The 10,242-nt window shown below is 59.3% G+C and overlaps 2 protein-coding genes across 2 annotated transcripts; both read left to right on the forward strand.

The window, feature by feature from the left end:
- The first annotated feature begins 345 nt into the window (after window positions 1-345).
- On the forward strand, window positions 346-4,770 carry USB1 (U6 snRNA biogenesis phosphodiesterase 1). The gene is made up of 7 exons (XM_041400661.1): window positions 346-480; window positions 587-738; window positions 850-1,033; window positions 1,515-1,568; window positions 2,581-2,686; window positions 3,345-3,428; window positions 3,732-4,770. Exons 1-7 carry the CDS (start codon window positions 371-373, stop codon window positions 3,834-3,836), a joined length of 795 nt encoding a protein of 264 aa, XP_041256595.1. The 5' UTR covers window positions 346-370; the 3' UTR covers window positions 3,837-4,770.
- A 557-nt stretch (window positions 4,771-5,327) lies between these two features.
- On the forward strand, window positions 5,328-10,242 carry MMP15 (matrix metallopeptidase 15). Its single transcript, XM_041400632.1, has 10 exons — window positions 5,328-5,352; window positions 6,392-6,540; window positions 6,782-6,904; window positions 7,014-7,321; window positions 7,564-7,725; window positions 7,846-8,069; window positions 8,157-8,295; window positions 8,536-8,686; window positions 8,801-8,916; window positions 9,165-10,242. The coding sequence occupies exons 2-10, from the start codon at window positions 6,437-6,439 to the stop codon at window positions 9,599-9,601; spliced, it is 1,764 nt and encodes a 587-aa protein (XP_041256566.1). The 5' UTR covers window positions 5,328-5,352; window positions 6,392-6,436; the 3' UTR covers window positions 9,602-10,242.

The raw sequence follows: 10,242 nt of genomic DNA on the forward strand, positions 1-10,242 counted from the left end.
GGCAGCGCGGGGACGGCGTCCCGAGGCCTTCACCACCGCCGCCGCTCCGGGAGGCCCCGCGCTGGGGTCGGGTGTAGGGGGTCGCTGCCCGCCCGGGGCCGCCCCCGCCCCGGCGAGGCGCACACAAAGGGCGGCGGCGGCGGTCGGGCCGATCACCTGCGGCGGGAGAAGGCCTCGCCGGCGGCAGGGCCGCGGCCTGCGCGCTGCGCCCGAGCCCCGCGCTGGCGTGGAGGCGGGAGCCGGGAGGGAGGGAAGGGAGCGAGCGGCGGGCGGGAGCGCAGCGGAGGGAGCGGAGCGGGCCGGGCCGGGGCGGCGGCAACTGCGCGGCCGCCGGCAGCGGGGAGCGGCCGTGGCGGCGGGAGCCGCGGCCATGAGCGCCGCGCTGGTGGGGTACAGCAGCTCCGAGGAGGAGCAGGAGGAGGAGCAGGAGGAGGAAGGGGGGAGCCGGGGCCGCGGCGCGCAGGGGCCCCCCGGGACCAGGTGGGTGCGGTGGGGCGGCGGCGGCGGGAGGGCGCGGGAGGCGGCGGGAGCGCGCGGCCTTCCTCCTCCTCCTCTTCCTCGTTCTCACCCCGCTCCGGTCCCGCAGCGCCGGCCGCCCCCGCCTGCCCGCGCCCGCCGGCCTGCCGGGAGACCCGGACCCGGAGGAGGCCGTGAGCGATGACAGCTCCCGGCACGGCGGCCGCGTGCGCGGCTTCCCCCACGAGCGGGGCAACTGGGCCACGCACGTCTACCTGCCCTGTAGGTACCGGGATGGGACCGGGACGGGACCGGGAGGATGGCGGGACGGAACTCAGCCGCTGCTCCCCGGCTCCCGCCGGTCCCGGCTCCTCTGACGGCGCTGCCCCGCAGACATTGCCCAGGAGGAATTCCTGGAGCTGCTGGAGCTGCTGGTGTCCCGCGCCCGCACCTACGTCCCGTCGCTGGCTGCCATGGAGGAGTTCCACCTGAGCCTCTCGCAGTGCGTGGTGCTGCGCTACCACTGGATTGAGCCCTTCGTTCGCTCGCTCAGGGAGCGCCTGGCCGCCTTCCACAGGTGGGTTTGGCAGAGCCCCGGGAGAGCGCTCCTCACACCCCTGCTCTGCCCTCGGGATCCGTGCTTTGCCAGCATCCACACCCTAAGGTGTCCCTGGCAGCTGGTGCTGCGAAAATTAAAGCCCTGGGGATTTTTCCTCACTGCCTCAGGATCTGTCACCAGGTTTTGGCTTTCCAGGATCAGGCTAGAGCTGTGCCATGCTCTAAGCCATGGATGGTTTTGTTGCTTACATCTGGTTCAGGCCCTGGCTGAGCATCAGCTGCTTCAGGGCTTCTGTCACTGTCCCGGCTTTGGAGGGCTGGAAACGGGAGGGGAATTAATTGATTTGGATCCCAAAATGTTCTGGTTGCACCAATTTGGTATGATTGCATTATATATTTGCCTGTATTTTTCCATGGCTTGGTAACAGTCCTGGCCTCTCCTCATCTTTTCCTTTTTTATTTTTTTCCCTGCAGCTGAAATAGGATCTTTCTTATTTCAGGTTCTTCTGCGTGGCTGACCAAGTGAAGGTTTACACCAACCAGAACAAAACCAGGTGAGTGCACAGTGGAGCAGCCTGCCTGCCCCAGGACAAGTCTGAGCAAGTTGCTGGGTGGATGGGAAGTGTCACCCTGCCTGTCCCACGGCTGGGCTGTGTGACAACACAGTATGTGATCACCTCCAGATCATCTCCAGACATTTCACACCTTTCCGCAGCCATCTGTACAAATTTTTAGCTTTGGCAGTGATTCTCTGCAAGCCTTGGGTCACATTAGCTGGAATGCACAGCCTGGGGCGAGAAGAGTGGGACCACCTCTTTTGGCAGCAGTGCCAGTCGTGAAACTGTAGTGCAGGTCTTCCAAGAGCTGGAGAGAAATAGCTGAGATGGTGCTAATTCTCCTGGACGCCAGCTCAGAAGCCTGATTCCAATGGAATGCAATTAATTTTTTTTGAATGTCAAAGGAAAGGTGATTAAAATTGCAGAAAGTTGCTGAATCTGGTGGGAAAGGCAGCCCAATACAGTCATGGGTAGGAAAAAATAGATATGGAACCTGAGTGATGCTCGAATCTTCTGCTTCCTCTTGGAAAGGAAGAAATGATTAGTCTAAATGACTCTAGAAAGTGTCATCCCAACAGTCCTGGAGGAGGTGCTGACTTCTTTGTCATATCTCTCCAGCTTGACACTTCCCATTCCCTGCTTCCTCTCACACTGTAAAACCTCACCAACAACTTCCACTTTTTTAACGCAACTCCTGCATGGGCATGGCACTCTGCTGAATTTCCCATCCAGTGCATCCTTTGCCTAGAAAACTGATTTTCATGTCCCAAAAGGTACTAGGCTAATCTAGTAAATCTACATGGTTTATCATCCAGTGCTGCTTCTCCCTGCTACCACATCTTCTGTTTTTCTTCAGAATACAATCAGCATCATTGTTTTAAACCTGGCATTCCCCAGATTTCCTTGTGTTAGGGAGTAGGGAACTTGCCCAGTAGGAATGAAGTATTCTCAGGGCTGTGCTTTCTGCAGCATGAAAGGGTGCTTGCTGTCTCTCCTTGCCTTTCTTTAGGACCTTTATTGGCTTGGAGGTCTCTGCTGGGCATTTCCAGCTGCTGGAGCTGGTCTCGGAGGTGGATGGCGTTCTAGAGGAATTTGACCTTCCCACATTCTACAAGGTGAGGCGTTTCCTGCTTGCTCCCCTGCCAGTCTGGACATGCCAGCTGGTTCCCTGCGAGATGTTCACTCAAATAAACAGGAGCCAGTTGCAGTGGCTGCCCTGCTGTGCATGGAAACAGGGCTGTCCTAGGATAGAATGGGCACTGTGGGACTGAGGACAATCCTTGTGTCTTTGTTTTGGGCAGCTTTCTTGGACATTAGTCCAGCCTTTTTGCTTAGTACTAGCTTTGGGAACAGGTTTGGGATTTTGAAGGGCCAGACCCCAGTTTGTCTGTCTCTAGAGCCAAGCAGGGAGCTCATGTGGGTTATTCAGACCCATGTACCTGCTCTGGGACCAGTTCTGAGAGATTCTTCCAGGACAGTGGGGAGAAGTTGAGCACAGAGCTGCAGAGTTGAGCACAGGGAGGCTGGGAACCAGGCAGCCTTGCCCACTGGTGTCCAGAGGGGCTGGGGTGGGAAGCCAGGACTCCTCTTGCCTCCAGCACTGTCCATACCAGCTCTGCAGCTGTTGAGTTGGCAGAGGGGACTCCCAGCTTTGGGATCCTCCAGCCTCTGTGATCCCAGGCAGGGCAGAAGCATCTCCCACTGTGGCTCTGTGCACTGACCAAAGCCTCCTTTAGCCCTCACATCCTTATCCCTGTTTTGTTTTGCCCTCAGAACCCATCGTTCCACATCAGCTTGGCCTGGTGCGTCGGGGACCTGTCTGGCAGGCTGGAAGGGCAGTGTCTGCGGGAGCTCCAGGTGCGTCCCCACAGACAGGGCTGGTGTGGAGAGCAGGGGGAGGGCAGAGCTGCAGTCCAGCCACATCTCCCTGCCAGGGCTGGAGAGTGGGACATTCTCTTCAACCAAGCAGGACAAACTTCAGTGGGCTCAAAGACGAGAAGCTTTTGGAGGGAGCGTGAGTTAAATCACCCTCCTGAGGGAAGTCAGAGGCTTCCCAGCTGCAAATGGCTTCGTCTGTGACTTGCTTCAGAGAGGGAGCTGCCAACTCCCTCCTCTGGCAGATCCACTTTCCTGGTACTGACTCCTGTCTCTGTTTTCCAGGACATTGTGGATGGGTTTGAGGAGTCAGCATTCCTGCTGCGTATCCAATGGGAGCAAATCCGCTGCAAGTCAGGGAACAAGTACTTCTCCTTCCCCTTGAGGTAGGGGCGGGTGGGGCTGTGCCTTTTGGAGCCTGGAAGAGCCTGACACTGGAACAAGGACCGTGGTCTGGCACAGCTCTGTGTGGCTGTCACGCACCTCTGCGCTCTTCTTGCCTGCTCAGCGTCTCTGCGGTGTTTGTGGCCTCAAGTCGGGCCACTTCCAGTTTGAGCTGCTGGCTGAAGAAAAGTGTGTTTGTAGCAGATTTCATCCTCACTGCTGGATGTGCTGCCGTCAGCACTGGCGGTTCCAGAGATCCCACGGTCGCTAATTTCACTGATTTTTTTTAAAAAAGAAAAAAATCTTCAAAAGCCATAGATGCCTTATGGGAAGGAGGAAGAAGGTAGCGTGGGAAGCTGCTACTAAAGGGAGAGTGTCTCACACAGTGGGAAGTAGCACTGCCAGATTGTTGGGAGGCTCTGGGCATGTTTTGAGTAGCAAGAGGGAAGGACATGGAGCTGGATCCTCTTCCCTGAGTGTTTTCCTACTGTAAGCCAGCTCGGACAAGCTCCTGAGTCATGTTGTGTCCCTCTCACGCTGCTGCTGCTGCCTCTGTAGAGACATTTGAGTATTTGATCCTTTTGCCAAAGGACAAGAGCTTGCTGCCAGGTGTGGGTGAGCCCTGGAACGGACAGTGTCAGTGTTTGCCTAGGCTGGGAGGGCAGTGCCCACAGGTGAGTCAAGGGGTGGCGGCTCCTGCCCAGGCTCCACACTTTTTCCCTGTGTGATCAGCACCCCAGGTGGATGATGATCCAGGGGATTTCAGGCTGGACACTGTCCCTTGGGAGAAACTCCTTTTTAATCCTTTTGTCCTTGTGGCTGGTCAGCTGCAACTTCTCAGGTAGTTGGAACAGGATGCTGATGTGATGCCCTGAATCTTGTATTCCATGTCTGTCCAGGACTTCTGAGCAGTAAAAATCTGTTTCCTTGTGTCATAAAATTGTGTCTGTGGTGTATTTCAGCTGTTTCCTTTTAGACATGCACAAGTCCTGCAGGCTTCACGTGATGTAAGTGCTCTGTAAGCTCCTGTGAGCTCCGTGCTGCCTGTCCTGGCACAGAGAGTGGCTTTGTCTGTGGGAGCATCTCCACACAGTCGGGATTTGTGTCCCTGGGAGCATGGCAGCCAGTTGCTGCTGCCAGCAGCCTTTTGAAGTCCTTAACAAAAAAATCTGTTAAGTCTTTAGCCAGTTAGTTTCCGGGATGGGGACCTGCAAGATAAGTTTCTTTTGGGGGAAAGAAAAACAAACAAAGAGATATATTTAGCCCCTGGGGACTTGAGCGAAACCGGTTTCTCCGAGGTTAATGCTCAACCACCGGCCCCAGCCGGGCCTGGCACCGCACCCGGTTGTGTAACACCGGGTGTCAGAGACCCCCGGGACAGGGCACGGTGGCGGTGGGGGCAAAGTCGGGGGATGTGGGGGCTGCCGGCAGGGCTGGTGCGGGGAGCGGGGCGGTGCGGAGTGCGGGGAGCGGCGGGGCGGTGCGGGGTGCGGGGCGGTGCGGGGCGGTGATCAACGCCGAGGTGAGCCACGGGCCTGGCTCCGCGCCCCCGGCCGCCGCACCGACACCTGCGGGCCCGGCGCACCGCCCGCCGGTGCAGGTGCAGGCGGGGAACGGCGGGGTGGGGTGCAGGTCGCCCCCGGGGGTGGCGGGCAGCGGGCGCGGGGTGTGGGGAGGAAGCGCTTTGTGCCCGGCGGGGGAGGGGGTGAAAGGGCTTTTGATAAAGGGTCTGCTCCGCCACCCTGCCGGGGGAAGGGGAGTGGAGGTGGAAGAATGTAATGGGTTTAATGTTTTTAGCAATTAAAATGTTAAGGCATTTTTGGAAAAAAAAAAGAAAAAGTGATAGGAAAATCATTGGGATAGGAAAAGGATTGAAGAACCTGGAGAAAAAGACTTGGAAAAGGAAAAAGACTTGGAAGAGCAGTAAGACTTGGAAAAGGAAAAAGAATTGGAAGGAATTTAGGAAAAAAGCTTTAAAGATTAAAAGGAAAACCCCCCTAATTTGGAAAATATAAATGAAAACTAAGGGGGGGGGGGAAGTTACAAAAGAGTAATAATAAAGATAAAAATAAAATGCAATTAAAGCAGACAAGAGGAGGCGGAGGCTGGGGCAGGAAGGAAGAGCCCTGGCGCGCCCCAGCACCCTCCTGCCCCCTGCCCTGGGGCTGCAGCCCCGCAGGACAGAAGCCCCTTTGTGGGTGCAGGCCGGGGTGGGGGTCCCAGGCTTCACATCCCGGAGCAGCTCCCGGGGGACGCCTCCGGAGGAGGACAGGGACAGGCAGCCTGCAGGCAGCCTGGCCCCCTGCCAGCTGCCTGCTCCCTGCAGTCAGGCCATCCGGCAGCAGCCCCCCGAGATCAGCAGCTCCCCCACCTTGCAGGGCAGGGACCCTGTGCCCTGCCTGCTCGGGGGTGGCATTTGCCGCTGCCAGCTGGCACCGACCACCCCTGTGCAGGGACTCTGGGGTGCAGTCAGGCAGGATCCTTCCCCAGCGGGTGTCGGGGAGCTCTGTGTCCCGCCGTGGGGCTGCTCCGTGCCGGGCTGACGCGGCTCTCGTGGCCAGGCATGGCTGCGGCTCTACGGGTACCTGCCGCAGCCCAGCCGCCGGATGTCCACCATGCGCTCGGCTCAGACCTTCTCCGCGGCGCTCGCGGAGATGCAGAAGTTCTATGGCATCACCGTCACCGGCGTCCTGGACGAGGAGACCAAGGCGTGAGTTTCCCCATTGTTCTCTTGCTCAAGCAGATGGCAGCTCCGCTCTCAGGCTCTGTGGTTTTCTCTGACAGCCTCAGACCTGGAAAAGTGGGTGCTGTCCCCCTTGGGAGCTGCTTCTCCCCTTTTGGGGGCTGCACCTCTGTAGCCAGGATAGCGTCCCTGCTGTCTGTGGGTGCTGTAACCCCTCGGGGACATTGGCTGTGCTGGGCTGAGCCCTGGCCTGGTGTCCTCCTGGCAGGTGGATGAAACGTCCCCGCTGTGGGGTCCCGGATCAGTTTGGAGCACGGATGAAGTCCAACATGCGTCGGAAGCGGTACGCGCTGACAGGGCGGCGCTGGAGCCAGAGCCACCTCACCTTCAGGTACCCAGCAATGCCAGGGATTCCCTCCCCCCAGCCCATGGAGAGCCATGGATCCCCTCAGGGAACGAGTGCTGCTCCAGGCCTTCCCTAGTGAATTCTGTATCCCCAGCATCCAAAACTACACGGAGAAGCTGGGTCGGTACCACTCACACGAGGCTGTCCGACGAGCTTTCCGGGTGTGGGAGCAAGCCACGCCGCTGGTTTTCCGGGAGGTGGCCTACGAGGACATCCGGCAGAAGAGGAAGAAGGAGGCTGACATCATGGTGCTCTTTGCCTCTGGATTCCATGGAGACAGCTCTCCCTTTGATGGCCTTGGGGGATTTTTGGCTCATGCCTATTTTCCTGGCCCCGGAATGGGGGGGGACACGCATTTCGACTTGGATGAGCCCTGGACGCTGGAGAATGCGGATGTGTCTGGTGAGTTGGGGGCCAAGGAGGTGGTAAAGGTGACCAGAGGAGCCTGGTGGCCACCTGGGCTGAAGGAGGGGTGGCGGGGGGGTTGAGCTGGTGTGGACAGGAACGGCAGGGAGAGAAGGTCCACCATGGATGATGCAGGTCGACCCCACTGGAGCACTCCTATTGCAGGGTGCTGGGTTCAGGGATCTGCTTCATGTGTCATGTTCTCCACCCCCTCTTGCTGATGGTGCCTCTCCATACAGGGAACAACCTTTTCCTGGTGGCCGTGCACGAGCTGGGGCACTCGCTGGGCTTGGAGCACTCCAGCAACCCCAGTGCTATCATGGCGCCCTTCTACCAGTGGATGGACACGGAGAACTTCCAGCTGCCTGAGGATGACCTCAAGGGCATCCAGCAGCTCTACGGTGAGGGGCGGTTGGGGGATCATCCTAGAGGTGGGGTTCTGGGCATGCGTGTGGGGAAACTGAGGTACAGGTGCTGCTGGTCTGCATCACCACATCCCTTCTCTCACCTGGCTGATCCAGGTACCGCAGATGGGCACCCTCAGCCCACCAAGCCTTTGCCCACCGTGACACCCCGGAGACCTGGCAGGCCAGACCAGAGACCCCCTAAACCTCCCCCTCCGGGGAAACCAGAGCGACCACCGAAACCTGGCAGCCCAGACCGACCTGACCAGTATGGCCCTGACATCTGCGATGGGGACTTCGACACGGTGGCGGTGCTGCGTGGGGAGATGTTTGTATTCAAGGTACCTGCCTCTTCCCTGGGGATGTAGTGGGTCTGATTGTGTCCCTGTGTCCTCCCCATCCTCTGCCAACGCCCTGTTTCTTTCCAGGGCCGGTGGTTCTGGAGGGTCCGGCACAACCGGGTGCTGGACAACTACCCCATGCCCATCGGACACTTCTGGCGGGGCCTCCCTGGGGACATTGATGCTGCCTATGAGAGGCATGACGGGAAGTTCGTCTTCTTTAAAGGTGAGCAGGGAAGCTGGATGGGAGGGCTGAGGTGGAAGCAAGACCCCAGTGTCCCCCACAAAGCTCTTGAGAGCTGGTTGGCTTCATCTCATCCTGACCCACCTCCCCAGCCACATCTGCTGTGTGATCCCAAGGGGTTGGGGTGGCCACAGGCATCTACCACTATCCTATCCATTTGTGCACCTGCCACAGCAGCTGGGCAGGATCTTCTCATCCCCCTTCTCCAACTCTTTCCTCTAGGTGACCGGTACTGGCTCTTCCGAGAAGCCAACCTGGAGCCTGGGTACCCACAGCCCCTGGTCACCTATGGGCAGGGCATCCCCTACGACAGCATTGACACGGCCGTCTGGTGGGAGCCCACGGGACACACCTTCTTCTTCCGTGGGGACAGGTGAGTGTCTGTGGGGTTCTCCCTGCTCTGCTGCCTCCTGGCCCCTGTCAGGGGAAGAACGTTGGGCAGTGGGGACTCCTGTGCTCGTCACTTACTCGCCACCTCCCTCCCCAGATACTGGCGCTTTAACGAGGACACTCGCTCGGTGGACCCTGGGTACCCAAAGCCCATCTCTGTCTGGGTGGGCATCCCTCCCTCGCCCAAGGGAGCCTTCCTCAGCCCAGATGCCTGTAAGTAGAGGAGGAGAGGGGTGGGTGGTGGTGGTGGGGGTCTTGGGGATGAGATTATCCCTCTGATAGCCTGGCCACGTGGGATGGACCTGGGGAGAGTGTGTGGGAGTCAGCGGTGAATCCCTTTCTGAAGGGTTTCACCAGTCATGGAGCAAAACCTGCTGTCTTGGGCATCTGCAGGGGTGCCCAGGTTCTGCAGTGCCCTGTGCCCACCCACTTACCCCTTGTGTCCACCTTCTCTCCCCCAGCCTCCACCTACTTCTACAGAGGCACAAAGTACTGGAAGTTCGACAATGAGCGTCTCAAGACAGAGCCAGGCTATCCCAAATCCATCCTACGGGACTTCATGGGCTGTCACACGGAGCTGGTCCCAGACCCCAATCCCCGCTGGCCCGATGTGGACCGACCCCCCTTCAACCCTGATGGGGATGGGGGGACTGAAGGTGAGGAGGAGGAGGAGGAAGATGAGGATTACAACGAGGGAGATGGCCAGCCAGGCAGGGACGTGGACGTGGTGGTGCAGATTGATGAGTACACACGCACCATGAGCGTGGTCATGGTGCTGGTGCTGCTGGTGCTGCTGCTCTGCATCCTGGGCCTCATCTACGTCATCGTCCAGATGCAGAGGAAGGGGGCACCCCGAATGCTCTTGTACTGCAAGCGCTCCTTGCAGGAGTGGGTCTGACCTTGGCTCCCTCCCCCAACCGCCCCCACCACCATGGTGCTAAGATGGACCTGACACCCCCTCCCCTTGACCCTCACCACGGCCTCGGCCCCTCTACCCCATTGTTGCTTGATGGCTCCAGCCTCAGAAAAGGGGGGATGCCCAACCCCCCCAGCCCCTCCAGAGCAGCCGGGCTGGGACCGGGGATGGTTGTGGGGGGGCTGGAGGGCATCCAGGCCCTGCCTGCTCCCCAGTGCCTGTGCGTCCCCCTAGCCGTGACCCTCAGGCTGCCACCCATCACGTGCCTGCATCTGCCATGGGTCCCTGCAGGGTCCCTTCCTCCTGTGTGAGCCTGCTGCAGCTTGGGTGGTGAGTGGGCTGGGGGCTGCTCAGCAGTGCTGTGGGCTGGCAGGTCTCAGCCTCTGGCACCTGCAGTGGTGGGGAAGGGAGGGCTGAGCTCATGGCTGTGTTTCCTGTTGAACCACGGGGATACAGGGATGTGGTGCCTAAAGACAGCGTGAGTTGGGAGATGCCACCTCTGCAACCCTGCTGGGGCTCAGCTCAGTCTGGGCCCTGCTGCTGCCACTGTGGGATGTGGCCCTGTGGGCAGGGCAGTGGGCACAGCCACCTTGTATGTCCATTAAACGGGTCGGGTGTGTGGA

Source organism: Onychostruthus taczanowskii, unplaced genomic scaffold (assembly GCF_017590055.1).
Source record: "Onychostruthus taczanowskii isolate IOZ18803 unplaced genomic scaffold, ASM1759005v1 scaffold18, whole genome shotgun sequence".
NCBI classification, from domain to species: Eukaryota; Metazoa; Chordata; class Aves; order Passeriformes; family Passeridae; genus Onychostruthus; species Onychostruthus taczanowskii.